Source organism: Lycium barbarum, chromosome 6 (genome assembly GCF_019175385.1).
Source record: "Lycium barbarum isolate Lr01 chromosome 6, ASM1917538v2, whole genome shotgun sequence".
Taxonomy (NCBI): Eukaryota; Viridiplantae; Streptophyta; class Magnoliopsida; order Solanales; family Solanaceae; genus Lycium; species Lycium barbarum.
In genome coordinates, this window is record NC_083342.1 from 88,875,410 (window position 1) to 88,893,169 (window position 17,760).

Here is a 17,760-nt window from a genome sequence, read left to right on the forward strand (position 1 = left end):
ATAAGGGAATCTTATGGGTTATTATTTAGTTGGATCGGGTTTAAATGATGGAGCGAATTTACAAAATGATTTCGGGTTATTTTGAGTGATAATTTCTGTCAAGATAGGGGTATATTTGAAAACTTTAATGATGAGAGAGATATTTTTAACTCAAAATAAATTTGAAGAATATTTTTAGTCCTTTTTCCAAAGTAGAAAAGTATTTTTTGACCCTTTTCACTTAAAAAAATCATGGAAGGTGAAGTATCAAACGCGTCGGTGACAAAAAAAAAAAAAAAAAAAAAAGTTATAAATTGGGAATTAAGCTGCATGATTAGGGAAGCCTAAAATAATTATGATTGGGCTTTTAGTCACCCCCAGTATTGACCCGTATTATGCCTAACCCGAAAGAAAGCCCTAAGAGCCGTCAATTAAATCTAGCTCCAGCTATATGCAGTCCATTCATGCTCTTTATTTTTAGACAGATCCATAGTGAGATTTACACCATCAATCAAGATTAAATAAAAATGACTTCTTTTGGTTCTTGCCATCTTTGCTAAAGAAGGGGATGTTCATAAGGTGAGGCTCACCAACTCTATTTATTATTAGCATCTTATTTTATATTTCTAGTGACTTTGTTAGTTGGAATATTTTGTATCTTGCCTTGTTCTTTTCTGCTAAATTGTGAGTATCTTGCTCCCCCTTTATCAACTGAACTAGTTGAATCTCTTGGTATTATTTTAATTTAATGCATGATTAAAAATGGATTACAACATAAGGTATATATTGATGGGGTAGCACTATTGCTTGTAGCATCAAGATTATTTTTTGCTTGTAAAATGTGCCCAGAGCTTAAACAACTTGTGATTGGAATTTTCTGCTTATTGATAGACAATGCTTGAATTCCATGGTAAATCCTCAAAATGTAAAAATTTCATAATTTTCTTTTTAAACTTCTTTCGCAAGGATGGTGGAGCAGGTTCTTCAAGGTGTTTGCTTAACCCCAACCGTAACCAGCCCGATTAGTTACTTTAGATATATAAAAAATATAAGGGAATGTTGGACTATTTTTTCAGTCCATGTAGTCCACCTCCACCTTTCTAAAGCAGATTGCAGAATAGATCTTCCGCAAAAATTATCAGCAGTGGCAGTGATACACATTGATATAGGATGATTTTTGGTTTAGAAAGTGTGTTATCCTAGAATCACATTAGAACTATCGAGTCAAAATTTGCTTCTGTGGACTTTCTTTTTTCGGTTATTTGACCATGGTCAAGGTAGACCATGGTGAAAAGCCTTGTTCTTGATCATCAGTGAAGAATTGCATAAGCATTTAAATAACACATTTGTTTCCTCCTGGTGACGTAACAAGCACCGGAGGTGATTCACTGTGCCCTTCTTGTTGCTTAGAATGGGTAAGAAGGCTACGTAGCCCATACACATTTCTTAAGTTGAATTGTTAATTGTTAGATAAGCTGATGACCAGTGGCCTATTCCTACCTTGAACAATTTATGAAGACATGCAAACAATAACCTGTTATTTTGTTTCTCCTTGGTGTCCTACATCTTGCGGTAATTCATAGCAGTGTTGTCAAAGGTGCGCTTTAGCCCTGAAGCGAGGCTCAAAACATGCTGAGCGCTTCGCCTCGCTTTATGTGCGCTTCAGTGTCATCATCAAGGCTCTAAGACATACTTTTCCTTGCCAATGAGCCTCTCTTGAAGAGGGGACACTAAATAATTGATATTCCACTTTATCGTAATGTTTGTACTCTTTCTTTGTCCATACATTTGTTATTCATGCTTATTATTATTAGTCTTAGACTAATATATATATATATTTGTATTTTTGCACCTTGCGCCTTTTTTCATTAAAGCCCATGCTTTATTTGCGCTTAAAGCTCCAGCTGACCTTAGAGCTTTTTTGTGCTTTTCGCGTTTGATAACACTGATTCATAGTCCCCTACTTTCTTCTTTGTGAGAATGTAGGCTATGATAGCCCTACATCTCTACGGAAGGTACTAATCTATGATCATGCAAATTTGTTGCCTCTCTTTTGCTCCTTATCCTATGAGTTATGTCCTTCATGTGGTTCAGGAAAGTTTGATGGCCTTTTATTTTCTTTAAACACTGGACACCAAGAAGAATGCAAACAACAATAACCTATTAGTTTCTTTCTCCTTGGTATCTTACATGTTGTGGCGATTCAAAGTCCCCTACATTCTCCTTCTCATGAAAATGTGGGCTACGATAACCCTACATCTCTATTCGGTTATCTTTACGGAACCTACGGATCTTTGATCATTTAAACTGGTTGCCTCTTCTTTTGATCCCCTACCCCAAGAGTTCCTTCATGTGGTTAAGCAAAAGTTTGATGGTTTTTAGTTTGTTTAAACATTGGACACCAAGAAGACATGCAAACAACAGCCTATTAGTTTGTTTCTCCTTGGTATCCTACATGTTGTGGCTACTCAAAGTCCCCTACATTCTGCTTCTCATGAGAATGTGGGCTACGATAACCCTACATCTCTATTCAGTTATCTTTACGGAACCTACTGTTCTTTGATCATTTAAACTGGTTGCCTCTTCTTTTGATCCCCTACCCCAAGAGTTCCTTCATGTGGTTAAACAAAAGTTTGATGGTTTTTAGTTTGTTTAAACATTGGACACCAAGAAGACATGCAAACAACAGCCTATTAGTTTGTTTCTCCTTGGTATCCTACATGTTGTGGCAATTCAAAGTCCCCTACATTCTCCTTCTCATGAGAATGTAGGCTACGATAGCCCTACATCTCTATTCTGTTATCTTTACAGAAGCTACTAATCTATGATCATTTAAACTTGCCTCTCTTTTGCCCCTAACCGAGAGTACCATGCACATTATCTCATCCCTGTGATATTGCTTATGATTGACAGTTAAATGGATGGACAGCACATCAAGGATATGCTGATTGTAATGTGAAAATAATGAACTTTGACTATAAGCCAGCTTGTATTGAATGTGAAGAGTTAAGTTGTTCCTTGGGGTTGTACTCTTGCTGGGTGTTTGTTTTCTTGGATGTTTGTCTTGAAAGCTCGTGCATTCTCTTTCTTCCATTGGAGGTTATTCTATGAGTTTGTTTTGGATCATAGTGATTCTTTCTGGTCCTTGCTAGCATTTCTCCTTTTCCCCTTTTCTATGTGCTACTGTTTTATTTCCTGAATAGCGAATAGTGGCCAAAGGTTCCTAACTAACCTAGTGTATTTTTATTTGGTTACCTGTTGACTGCTACTTCTTGAGTAAACTAAGCTTGTCTACGCATTCCTAACCTACTACTTTCATGTAGTTGGATAGTAATACCCATAATAAAATACAAAATATCTGATGTTATCCTGTAAAATATTCTTTAATGTTCTCCTTACTCAAGTTCAATGAATATAGACATGTCGTGAATTTAGAACCTATAATTTCATTGATTCTCTTGACTTCGTGTACTCTATGGTTTGTCGTTCAAGAAGTCATATTTGCCAGTGTTGTCAAAGGCGCGCTTAAAGCGCGCTTAAGCCCTGAAGCGAGGCTCAAAACATGTTGAGCGCTTCGCCTCGCTTTATTTGCGCTTCAGTGTCATCAACAAGGCTCTAAGACATACTTTTCCTTGACAATGAGCCTCTCTTGAAGAGGTGACACTAGATAATTGATATTTCACTCTATCATAATGTTTTTTCAATTTTTTTGTCCATATATTTGTTGTTCATGCTTATTATTAGTAGTCTTGGACTAAACATATATATATTTGTATTTTTTCACCATTGCACCTTTTTCATTAAAGCCCACGCTTTATTTGCGCTTTGCGCTTAAAGCCCCAGCTGACCTTAGAGCTTTTTTGCGCTTTTCGCTTTTAATAACACTGATATTTGCTCAGAAATTTGGATGGCTACCATTTTTTCAGAAAGATATCAGTAAGTTGGATGGCCTAACAGTTATAGCCAAAAACATGTGCAAATTGGACAAAAAGAAATGCAGAAAATACCTAGTGATTGTTTGTTGTATCCTGTTGTCCTACAACGTATGACTGATGAACAATCTCCTTCTTCAGAGTGGAAAGGAGGCTACAGTCACTCAGACAGCCTCTTAACATGCTGCTATAGTTATCTTTGGGAACATGCAATAGCTGTAAAAATCCTTTGCCTTCCCATTCTAGGTGTATATTTTTGTACTGTACAATTGGACAAAAAAGATTACAGAAAATACTGAGTGATTGTTTGCTGTATCAAGTTGTCCTATAAAGTTAGAGTGATGAACAGTCTCCTTCTTCAAAGTGGAAAAGGAGGCTACAGTCACTCGCACATCCTCTTAGCTTGCTGCTGTGGTTCATTTTTGTTTTCCTTCACTACTTTATGTACATGTCCTAGTTTTATGGGTTTCTTGGTCGGAATTTTAGCTCTGAAGCACGATATCAGACATACTTGAATGTTGAGGCTAAGTGATGACAAAATGAATTACATTATGGTGTCCATTGAAAATTTTGAAATATGATATGATGAAATGTAGGTTTTGAACTGGTTTTTATGGTTAGCGGTTAAGGTTGGCTCTCACTCAGTTCTTTTTTGAAAAATGAAAATAGAACACTTCATCCACGGGAGCATAATCGCCAAAAATAAAACCTTGCAAGGTTCAGATTTGTGTAAATGCAGCAATCAACACTACCACCGCACATGGCGGCGGTACCAGGAGCTTCAGCGGCGGAGTCCAACGAGGCGAATGGAGATGCGCCACCGAAGCAGGTGGCAATGGCACTGGAGCGGCTGGGGCAGGCTAGTCGACTCATAGCTGATATCAGACTTGGCGCAGATCGGCTTCTGGAAGCCCTATTTGTGGCAGCTCAGCCACAACACTCTTCTAAACCTTTGCATCTTATCCTCAAAGAAGAAGATTCCATGAGACAACACCTTCAAGACCTTCGCTCTGTTGGAAGGCAGTTGGAGGATTCTGGTGTTCTCAATGATTCCCTTCGATCACGAAGTAATTCATGGGGCCTCCACATGCCCTTGGTTTGTCCCGATGGTGCTGTTGTTGCATATGCATGGAAGAGACAACTTGCTGGTCAGGCTGGTGCATCTGCAGTTGATAGGACCAGGTTAGCTCTCAAGGCCTTTAATGATCAGAAAAGACGATTTTTCCCACACCTTGATACCAATTGTGGTGGGGAGGGCGTGACAAAGAAACTTTGTGGTCCTCCATCAACTGATCAAGAAGAAACTTGTGAACTGAAAACAGTGTCTGAAGTTTTGACACATCTGAAAAAGGAGGTTCCAAATGTAATAACTTTCTCCTACCAGCGTTTGGATTGGTTAAAGCGGGCAACCTCATTGCCTTCTTCGACCAGTGAAAATTCTATTGAATTATCGAAAGAGAATACTTTCCGAAGCACGACAACGTTAAGACAAGGATCATCTGATGATGTTATTCCAGACAAGGTTGCTATAATCGAATTGTTGATTCCTTCTGTTTTTAGAGCCATAGTATCAGTTTCCCCTGCTGGTTCCTTGGATCCTGATGCTGTAGCTTTCTTCTCGCCAGACGAGGGTGGTAGCTATGTACATGCGAGGGGATTTTCAGTTCATCATGTATTTAGGCACATCACGGAGCATGCTGCTATGGCTTTACAGCATTTTACGGGTGTTGGTACGGAGACAGCCTTGCTTTCTTTGCTGTTGTGGGTCTGCAGCTACCAGACTTTGTTCTCAAAAGTTTGCAGCAAGTGTAGTCGTCTACTATCAATGGACAAAGAGTCTGCTATGCTACTGCCTCCTGTTAATCGCCCTTACCGGAATTTTTGTGCGGGAAAATTCTTGTCAAAGTCCGTCTCAAAAGAGGATCAAAGTGTGGATTCTACTCAGGGTTTTCATATCGGCTGCTTTTCTGAGGAAGCATAGAAAATCAGCTTTCTGACACCTTAACTGAAACATTGTACAAAGAAATTCTAAATCTATAAATAGGCTTTCAACTATTTGGACCTCTTCCCAACCAGATATTATCTGCTTTTGTACTTTCTTTGTTTTCTTGCATTTACATTTATTTCCTTCTAATCATGCTTGATCTTGAAGATTGTGCTAAGAAATGTCAAATTTATAGGCGTTGTAGTTCAACAACAAAAAGAAGGTACCTCATCCACTTTGATTATAAATGTAGCACTTTGAATTGTAGCAGGACTAGATACGCTTTTCCCTTTTATTTATTAGCATGTAGCAGGACAAGATTGTTATGGAATGGCTAAATAGGTACTGCACATAAAATTGAATGTAAACTATGCTTGTTTGATTGCTACGTTAAGTTTCATTTATTTTAAAACTCATGAGTCATAGATATTGCGTAGCTGATATGACTCGATATAGGACTGGCAAAGGTATATCTACTTGTGATGGATTGTTAATGCTTATTGACAATTTGATATGTTATTTGAAGCGCTTCATTTCCTCTTACTGCCTTTCTAGCCTGAGAAATGAAGAGTCTAGGGAGAGGTGGATTCATACCTTTTTCATAAAAGGGAAGGATTTGGCACAACTCAACAGTCCAAAGCAAGCTTGATGTGGTTGGTGAAAGAGATATTTGATTTAAGGGATTGACTAGTGAAGGATGTGGATCTTACTTCCGAACTTAGTTTGATGTTAAGAGAACTTTTAGTATAAAGAAAGCCTATAACTCATTTCTTCCTCAATTCCAAAAAGTACCATGGAAGAGTTTGGTTTTGGTGTAAGGTGTTTAGTGCCTAGACACCGGTTCATTTTATGGATAGCTATGCAGAGAAGGCCATCTACTATTGACAGGTTAAAGAAATGAGGAACACGGGTATGCAAAGAATGTGTATTGTGTAATTAGGGTGAAGAGGAAATACTGGCATATTTGTTCTTTGCCAGGCTTTTTCAAAGTATATATGGAGGTCTCTGCTAGCTTAGCTGGGAGCAAGTAGGATTATCGGAAGATCAGAGGATGAAGTGTAGTGGGCCTCTAAGATGATCAACAATGATCCACATTTGCAGGCCAAAGAAACTGTAAATGAAAGAGGAGTTTAGACAGTTTAAACAATTATCCTATATAGGTTGCTGGCTTGCTTGCTATAGGATGACGCTCTAGATCATACCCTTCCTAGATGTTGATAATCTGGAGTTACTACAGCATTTGCAACACCAAAATTTTGGTTAGTTAATAATTTTAGTTTTTTTTTTTTTTTTTTAGGTCTCTTAACTCTTGAGGTGAAAGAGGTGGCTGTGTAAATTGATATACTTGGTTGAATCACATGAAGTCCTTGTTTCTCCAAGCTTACCACTGATAAATTGATTTTGTAAGTGCGATTGCTATAATGTATACTTTTTCGATCACTTTGCTGTAAAGAGGAGTAATATATAATACATGTCCCTTCCAAGGAATTTAATACCTCCTTGACTGTTATTTAGCAGCAAAATTCACATTGATTTGAATAACCTTCCATGTTCAATTTTTTAATCATCCAGTGTTGAAAGTTGAAACATCAATTTGCTTTTGTATTGGTAAAAAATGAATTTGAGGCTTAGTTATTGCAATGTGTTTATCATTCGAACTAGAACAAGGTCCCCTTTCTCAATTGGGCTTGGTTTGTAGTTGTAGCAGAAAAAAGTGGAGTCCTAGGCCAGCAAAGAAAAGTGGAACAACTTTCTTCAAGTTTAGAAATGAGACTATTATGTCAAACTTCAATTCATGCAGTTATTTCTGTGTTGCTTGTAAGAATGTCTGACTCAATCTTCCTCAAAAATAATGGTTGCTTGTACCACAGAAACAACAACAATTTGCTATATGTCAGTAATTTGCTGGCTTCCATTTATAACTTCTTTGTGAAATGTATAAGCAATATATATTTGCAGTAATGTTAAGAGTTTTCTTTTTTCAGGTATCCAACCTTGCTTAAATCAATAAACTATACAGGATATTAGCTCCTCAATTGCTTGTAGACTCGTATTTTTACACTCTTTCAACCCAAAATTAAAACAATAGACGTGGTTCTTCTCCGTAAAGCATATCTTGAAGTGATATCTCATTAAAAACTTTCTTATGGAATTGAATCATGACCTTTGGATCTTTGTTAGTGTGTTAACGGAAAGTTGTACCCTCTTATTGACAACACGTAAATAAAAGGCTTTTGAGATCATATCTTGAAAGTGTATTATAGTGTAGACACAATAGAGGGATACAAAGCGTCTACCTGGATAGATACTTGATCACTAGTCTCACCCGGAAAGAATAAATCATTTATATTAAACATTCAAAAGTCCACATTTAACAACGCTCAGTGTTGAACAATAAATATATTTTTCCAGCCAAATGCGAGAATGACAAATAATTCTTTTAATAACTCAAAAGTGTTATAAATATCCCAAATTAGTGGATATCCATTAAGTTAGAAATATCTCAAAATATCCCAAAATATCTCAAAATATCCCATGTCCTGTTGCTTCTATAAATAGGATGCACAGATGCAATGTTGAAAGAGCAGAAGTAATATAATCTGATATCTCTCTACATATTCTCTCTACATATTTCTTCTGTGTATTTACTTCATAGTTTTTATTTTATAACACGTTATCAGCACGAGTCTCAACCATCTTGAGCAAATACTTTGAAAGCCTCGAAGTTGCTGAAGGCCTTATGCCAATATTCTACTGGAAGGTTAGTTCGCAAATATGAATTGATTAAATGAGTTTATATCCGTGAACACCAGAAGTGGTAATATTTTACGGGCTTATTGTGTTTATGGTTGAAGATGTGTTAGAGAAAAATTCTCCACATTATATGTATGCCTCGATTTGCTCCTGAAGTAGCAATATCTTAAAAGAGGCTGTAAGCTATCACGATTTGATATGCTTAAAGCACGTTCAGATAATTATGTTTTATTCCTGCAGAATTAAAACTTTTGATAAATGTTGCAAGTACAGATCCATTCTCTGAAATGAATGTGATAGTATGTCGTAACACCTATAAATATAAACGTGCATTTGATTGTGAAAATATCATGATTCATCTCCAAAAGAGCTAGAATAATTGAGAAGAAATATTCTGAATATTATATGCTTTTCTCTCGAAGTACTAAACTCATAATTTTGCTCCACGAGTAGCAAACTTTGAATTCTACTCCAGAAGTAGTAAGCCTATGTATTTTACTCCTGAAGTAGTAAGGCTTTTAATTCTACTCCTGAAATAGTACAACTTTGAAAGCTACTCCCGAAGTAGTAGAATTCAGAAATTTACTCCTGAATTAGTCAACCTTTAAACTTTACTCCCGAAGTGGTAAAACTTGAAACTTTACTCCCGAAGCAGTAAAACTCTGAAACTTTACTCCTGAAGCAGAAATAATTACCAAAATATCTGAGAAATATTCTGAAGCAATGTCTTCTTGTGTTTGAGCAAAATAACGAGCTATTGATGAGCGTCGTATTTCAAGCACATTTAAATAATCAGGTTTCATTCCCCGAAGTGAATGAACAAATACCACAACTTATCTCCTGGAGGGATAAAATACAAGGAATGTAGATGTTATATTTTTGTGGTATGAAATTCAGACATTGCTATACGTACCTGTCGTACGTCGAAACATATTAAAGTATCATTCTAAGGAAAAGGGAGCAGAGTAGAATGGTTCTGCTATAACCACATTAATACATTATGGTTAGTTGTTATTGATTTCCTCGAAGGAAATAACAATTAATGTATTTTCCCCTGAAGGAATTAATAACTGTGTGGTTGCCTCTTTGATACAAAATGCTCAGATGTTAATGATGAATCTCCCTGAAGGAGATGTTTGAAATATTGAAGTTTAGAATTCAATGTTTATTTCGTGACACCAGTAGTGTCGAAATTTACTTTCATGGTACCAAAAGTATTTAAGAAATATTTGGTAATAGAAATTAATGATCAAAGGCTCCAGAAGAGCTAATTATTTATTTACAAGTATCATGACACTAGCAGTGTCCATATAATATCTGATTATGATAGATAAATTGAAGTCTCTCGAAGAGGCTATATGTAATAGCACCATTTATCAAAGATCATAATTATTTCGATTGGAAAATAAATTATAGTAAACCTGAAGTTTACTAGCGAGAAAAATGGTCATCATATTGAGACTACAGATGATTGGAAGATTGAATATCTCCAACTTATTACGGGTAGGGTCACGTGTGTAAAGCGTTACCCGAGCATGATGAGATCGCATGTCACAATAAACCAGAAGTTTTGACATAAAATTTCATGCAATAGTAAACCAGAAGTTTATTAAAAGAAATAGCACTCGTCATAGTAAACTTGAAGTTTACGGGTACAGATAATTTTATCAGTTGACAAGACCATTTTGATCGTCCTGATTTAAATCTGATGTGCTAATTGAGTATTAAAAACATATTGAAGAACTAGAAGATTCTTCAAGAATTTGTTTGTGTTGCTTGTTCTCATGATAAGTTGATTACACCAGCTAATGTTGGGACTGAATCCCCAAAATTCTGAAAAATATAAAAGGTGAATGTGGGCCCCTTCACCTGCAATGTGATGTCTTAAATAGATGCATCTATTTAAGACATTCACATGTATGTTTATTGTCAACTGGCAGTTTGACATTTACAAAGTTGCTTGCTCAAAATAATTGAGTTGGAAGCACAATTTTCAGAATATGTAATCAAGACAATCATCTTGATAATGCTGGTTTATATCTAAGTTGGTTTGGCATTGGATGCCTCCATAATACAGCTAAACAATTGCTTATGAGAACAGAGTTTCAGATGTTGGTCTGAGATATGATATATTGCATACAACAGCACTTGTATGCTTCAGATCATTAAATTTTGATAAATTCTCCCCTCATATTTGGTTCAGGGTCAGGAACTAGATATTTTCATCTTTTAGCATTTGATGTGCGGTACATGATTAATGGATATATCATGATGCACACAGATGGATTTTCCCAAAGAAAATGGGGACATATGTCACTAAAATTAGGGGGAGATAATAAGCAGCTAAGAAATATGTTGTGAATTATCATCAGTATGATCCTCAGATAATTCAAATCAAATGCTGGAAGCATTTGCTGACCCAACTATTTCATATTTCATCTGCAAAATGCTCTTAATGTCCCTGAAGGACAAAGTCTATAGCGTGCATGGAGCATGGTAGACCAATCGGTTCCAAATATAATAATCCTTGAAAAAGGGAGGAGCGAATGATCATAATAAGGAGGCAATGTGCTCTTGAAGAGCTACGACATAACACTTCATAAACCTTATGGGAGGTTCAGGTACCTGAAAATAATGAAGTGATGAGATCTCAGTAAGTTATGTCGAATTGCGAACCGATACAACATGATATCTTGTCGACAATATACAATATAGCGCGCAATATTGTACAAGGTCGTGAGGATTTGATTTCTACGTCTCTTAAAGCATGTTGACGTAGAATAATTACCAAGTAAAATGATGCATCTTGGTAAACGTAATGTTTATTGGGCCAGCAGTCCAAACAACAGAAGATGTCACATTATTTATACTGATGGATGCTGTCACGGCCTATGTGGCTTACTTGATGAAATTTATATGAAAATTCCTGAAGGATATAAAATGCCTGAAGCATTTGGTTTAAAGTCTCGGGAAATGTATTCAATCAGATTACAAAGATCATTATATGGTTTAAAACAATCAGGGCGTATGTGGTATAATCGCCTAAGTGAGTACTTGATAAATGAAGGATATATAAATGATGCCATTTATCCATGTGTTTTTATTAAGAAAACAAAATCAGGGTTCATAATACTTGTTGTTTATGTTGATGACATAAACCTCATTGGAACTCCAGAAGAGCTCCAAAAGGCGATTGAATATTTGAAGAAAGAATTTGAGATGAAAGATCTCGGAAAGACAAAACTCTGTCTTGGTCTGCAAATTGAACATTTCGCAAAAGGGATCTTTATCCATCAATCTGCCTATACTGAGAAAGTTTTAAATCGGTTTTACATGGACAATTCGCATCCTTTAAGTACTCCTATGGTTGTTCGCTCACTTGAAGTGAGCAAAGATCCGTTCCGACCTCAGGAAGAAAACGAAGAGCTACTTGGTCCTGAAGTACCATATCTTAGTGCAATAGGTGCACTTATGTATCTTGCTAATGCTACAAGACCTGACATAGCATTTTCTGTTAATTTGCTAGCAAGATATAGCTCTTCTCCTACACGGAGGCATTGGAACGGGATTAAGCATATATTGCGATATCTGAAGGGAACTAGCGATATGGGTCTGTTTTATACTAACAAAGGTAGTACAGATCTTGTTGGTTATGCAGATGTAGGTTATTTACCCTGATCCACATAAAGCTCGATCTCAAACAGGTTATCTGTTTACATGCGGAGGTACTGCTATATCATGGCGATCGACCAAGCAGTCCATTGTTGCTACTTCTTCAAATCATGCTGAGATAATCGCTATTCATGAAGCAAGTAGAGAATGTGTGTGGTTGAGATCAGTGATACATTTCATCAGAGAAAGATGTGGCTTGAAGTGTGATACAAAAATACCCACAATATTATATGAAGATAATGCTGCATGCATAGCTCAATTAAAAGGAGGTTTCATAAAAGGAGATAGAACAAAGCACATTTCACCAAAGTTATTTTTCACACACGATCTCCAGAAGAATGGTGATATTGATGTGCAACAAATCCGTTCAAGTGACAATCCTGCAGATTTGTTCACTAAATCTTTGCCAACTTCAACTCTTGAGAAGATGATATTCAAGATTGGAATGCGAAGACTCCGACATCTGAATCTTGGTTTTCGTCAGGGGGAGTGAAATACGCGTTGTACTCTTTTTTCCTTAACCAAGTTTTGTCCCATTGGGTTTTCTTGGTAAGGTTTTTAATGAGGCAGCTCTCAAAGCGTATTTCTAGATATGTGCACTCTTTTTCCTTCATTAGGACTTTTTCCCACAGGGTTTTTTTTTAATAAGGTTTTAACGAGGTACATCATCTATTAATGGACATCCAAGGGGGAGTGTTATAAATATCCCAAATTAGTGGATATCCATTAAGTTAGAAATATCTCAAAATATCCCAAAATATCTCAAAATATCCCATGTCCTGTTGCTTCTATAAATAGGATGCACAGATGCAATGTTGAAAGAGCAGAAGTAATATAATCTGATATCTCTCTACATATTCTCTCTACATATTTCTTCTGTGTATTTACTTCATAGTTTTTATTTTATAACAAAAAGGCCATATTTAATTTGAATAGCAGCTCTTTACAAAACCAACAAATTAGATATGAATGAATGCCCATGAAACAATATATCTTTGTGCTTAATTAGTTCCATATTGGAAGATTCCTCAATTTACCTGACATGAGCTAGTGTAGTCATCTAGATACCTAACAGACATATCCTACAAATTGCCTTCATCCCATAGAGTTTTTATATAAAAAATCAGATTCCAAGGAATATATAGCGTTGGTGTATCATTTTGAAACAACTGCAAGTTATAATTCTCAAAATTGATAATACCCCGTGTTGGGAACTAACAGCTGACTGTGACCACATTCGTACCACATCTGACTGTTTGAAAATTCAAAATGTTTCATAAAATGCAATTGGTAGTATGTTAATTTCGGTAATCTCGTGGATGATCACACAATGTTTATTTTATTGCATACATCACAATCACTTAACTAGTAGTACTTTTATGACGAAGGAGTAACTCAAACTTTACCTAACTATTATAGAAATAATTAAATGATTTCTTATAAGAAAAAAAGTAATTCAATTTCACTTAACTATAGTTATATGATGTTTTTATTGGAACTTATTAGAAAATAACACAATAAATCTGTAAATTTAAAATATTTTTTTCCTTGGGAAATTATTTTTTGCTATTCATATTGCAAGCAGGGTTGGAGGGAGGAAGGGCTAAGGGGTTCATCCGAACCTCCTTCGAAGGAAAATTATATTGTTTGTACATGACTAAAATTATATTTCATGCGTATATAGTAGAAGTTGAACCCCTTTAGTCTCTTCATGTGTTTACTTTTTCATATTTTGAACCCCTTAGTGAAAATTCTGGCACCGACACTGATTATAAGCAAGTATAATAAGGAGTCGTTTGGACATGATTTGAAATCATGAGATGAAATCACGAGATGAAATCATGTTTGGACATGCAATTTGACTTTCTTAAGTTGTATTTTTTCTTGTAGACATAAAAACCTCGTAAGTTGTGAAAATCATCAAAACTTTCAAAATTCTTAGACAATCTTATCAAATGAGCAAGTCATAGTTCATATCAAAATTAATACGCTACTAGAAGGCCTTTATAAAAAATACAACATCAATTGGTCAAACTTTAGTTTAATAATTTTTTTTTAAACATGAATAGTAATGTAACTATTCTTTAATAATCATGCATTTTTGGATGATTTAAAATTTTATCTCATTAGATGAAATCGCATATCCAAACGCTGATTTTATCTCATGAGATAAACCGCGTATCCGAACTTACTAAGCGACAGATGACGTTGAATTTTGATAAGGGTATATTCCAATGAGGTGTCCGATTTTTCAAAACTCCAACGTCCAACCACGTGTCCAGCTGAAGTTAAAAAAAAGTGAAAGCCGCCTGTTGTCACGTGCCATACACGTGACATCCGTTGTTACCTAGAACCACGACAAAGCGCCGTCAAGAAACGGCGAATAAGCCGTTAAAATGTACCCACCAACACCAATAACTGTTGTTTTTTTATCTGAAATAAACCACGCGTCAAGCACCAAACGGTGGACCCCACAAAGCTAGCTCAGCTCATTATGGGCCTGACACGTAGTTGCCTACTAAAGATGGTCTCAAAGCTTTTTCAAAAAGCCAATTAATTAATTAACTATGGTTTATGGTTAATCATCCTTATGATACTATTGTCTTGACTAATTTGCCCTTGTGATGTGGCTTAATTACGAGATTGACCATATCCCAATTTTCTTTTTTTTTGAAACTAAAGGTGGACCTAGGTGTTTTGGTGAGTGATGGCTTTTGTGTAGATAAGTAATCTCATTGTCCATTTCAACATCACTCACTAAGGATTCATCATTTGGTTACAGGATCTGGAGAAGTTTACTTGCCACGAAGTTTTAGGATTTAAGACTAAGGTGTACAAGTAAACCCATCAACCGGTCCGGTTTAATCGGTTCAAACCGGTAACCGGACCGGTAGAACCGGAACCTGTTGAACCGATTCCGGTTAACCGTATATTACTTACCGGTCCGGTTTCGATTTTTTTGAAACCGAAACCGGTTAAACCGGTAAAACCGGAACCGGACTGGTTAAACTGGTGAATTTTTTTAATTTTTTTTTTAATAAAGTCGTTGGGCTGTCCGTTATTGGACCGTTGGCAACGGTCCATTTGCAAAAATGGCTGTTGCCAAACGGCCATAAACTCATTTTTTGCCCCCCCAACCCCCCAAACTTTTTTTTAACACTTTAATCCATCCCCCACCCCTATATAAACCCTTCTTCATTTTCATTTTAATCCACACCAATTCACTCTTCTCTTTCTCTCAAATCTCAATCTCTCAATTATAGTTATTTTGCAACAATTAGCCACTTTAAATTTCTCTCAAATAAATATTATAAAGTCTTATTATAGTTTCAATTATTAATTTTGCAATTATAATATTGTTGGTAGAGTTAGTGATTTTGCAACAATCCGAAGTAGCTTTGGTGGATTTGCAATTCTAGCCGCTCCGGCAATTTGGTACCTTCGTTCCAACTCTATCTTTATTTTTCGCAATTTAATTTACGCAATTTAATTTGTTGCAATTTATTTTCTTGTGATTTATTTGAGTGTGATTTAAATTAATTCTATTTAATAATGGCAAAGAGATTTAGACGTGGTGCCAGTAGTAGTGGTGGTATTGTTAGGGGTGGGCTTAATGAGGAAACATTTGTGAAAGAAACACCTAATTTAGGTATTGATGTTTGTTGGTAGAAATAATCCACTTTTAGATCATGAGGCAATGCAACAACATTTTACCGACACTTTTAATGAAATTGATGATGATGATGATGAAATACAAGCCCCCGAAAATCGCATAGGAGATACATGTCCTGCACAATCACATACACAAGACAAACCGCCTAGAACTCGTAAGCCAACCGCTAAAATTTGAAAATTTATGACTAAGGATAGGGAAAGCCAAACAGTTAAATGTACTCTATGTGGACAAGTATTTGCTTTTAGGCAAGGAACTGGTAAGGATGGTGGAACGGGTACACTAAATGGTCATATGAGAAAGAAACATATAGATGTTTGGGGAGAGCAAACGGGTTCAAATGTGGGGGTATTCAAATGACGATAGACCCACGAACCGGTAGAAATTTTAAGTATGACAAGAAAAAAGAGCGTGTAGAAATAGCTAAAATGGTAGCTTATGATTGTTTACCATTTTCCTTTCCTTCGGGTTTGGGGTTTGTTACTTACATTCAACGTTGTTATAATCCGTTATTTGAGGGTATTCCTAGAAGTACTTGTAGAGCAGATGTTACAGATTTGTATAAAAAAAATATAGATTATATTTGCGCCATGTATTTAATTCTTTAAATTGTAATGTTTCTTTTACCGCTGATTTGGGTCTTAGTCTTAACAAGTTAGATTTTTTTGCTATTACATGTCATTGGGTTGATGACAATTGGGTTATGCAAAAAAGAATTATAGCTTTTTTATATGATGAAGGAAAAGGTCGTCACGATGGAAAAATTTTAGCGGATTAAATGTCTACTATTATGAGATTATTTAATATTTATAGAAAAACACTTTGTATTGCTTTAGATAATGCTTTTGATAATACAAAGGCGATTGGTCTTTTAAAAAGAGAATTAAACCCTCCGCTAAAAAATATTTTTCATGTGAGATGTAGTTGTCACATTTTAAATTTAATTGTTAAAGATGGTCTTGTGTGTTTTGACGATTCTATTCAAAAAGTTAGAGATACGGTTGCGTTTCTTTTTTGTAATGCTAATAGGGGAAGACTTAGAGATTTTAAGAATGCTTGTGTGGAAAATAACCTTAGACCTAGAAAAATTCAAGTAGAAATTGAGACTAGGTGGAACTACACTTACATTATGCTACAACAAGCATATGAGTATAGGATTCCCATACAACAAGTTCACAACAAATATAATATTAATAGTGATGATTGGTTAAATTTTACGCATTGGGAAGATGTTAAAGAATGTGTTGAACTCTTAGAATTTTTTTATAATGCAACTCTTGCTTTTTCTAGACAATTCTATCCCACGGTAATCGGAATTTTAGCCTACTTAGCGGAAATAGCTAGAGTTTTACAAGAGTATAAATATAAACCGGTTATCAAGCGGCTATTTTTGAAATGATAATCAAATTTAAGAAGTATTTTTTTTCCCATCCCAACTTTATTTATATTGGGTTCTCTTTTAAATCCTTGTTTAAAAGTGTCTTATACTAAAGCATTGGTTGGTCAAATTTATACATTTTTAGAAATTGAACAGGGAGTTCAACCATCTTTAGCTGAAGCCGAACTCGCTATTGATGACGAGTTTAGAAAAGTTTTTACTCATTATTCTAATTTGGAAGAACGTGCTACACCCGTTGCTCCACGCCCTACTACTTCTCAAAGTAGCAAAAAGGGCTTGTCGGGTTTGTTGCATTTAAAAGTTTTACATTCACAGCCAACTTCTTCTTGTAGTGCAAATTTTGATGAATATAACTTTTATTTGATGC

General features: G+C 35.7%; 1 protein-coding gene across 1 annotated transcript; it reads left to right on the top strand.

Annotated features, from left to right (window-relative positions):
* The first annotated feature begins 326 nt into the window (after nucleotides 1-326).
* On the top strand, nucleotides 327-6,162 carry LOC132644703 (mediator of RNA polymerase II transcription subunit 27). The gene is made up of 2 exons (XM_060361306.1): nucleotides 327-558; nucleotides 4,581-6,162. Exon 2 carries the CDS (start codon nucleotides 4,645-4,647, stop codon nucleotides 5,890-5,892), a length of 1,248 nt encoding a protein of 415 aa, XP_060217289.1. The 5' UTR covers nucleotides 327-558; nucleotides 4,581-4,644; the 3' UTR covers nucleotides 5,893-6,162.
* Nucleotides 6,163-17,760: the final 11,598 nt, after the last annotated feature.

What these genes read in the sequence shown, in the direction of transcription:
- LOC132644703 (XM_060361306.1), top strand. Translation starts at nt 4,645, where the DNA reads ATGCAGCAATCAACACTACCACCGCACATGGCGGCGGTACCAGGAGCT.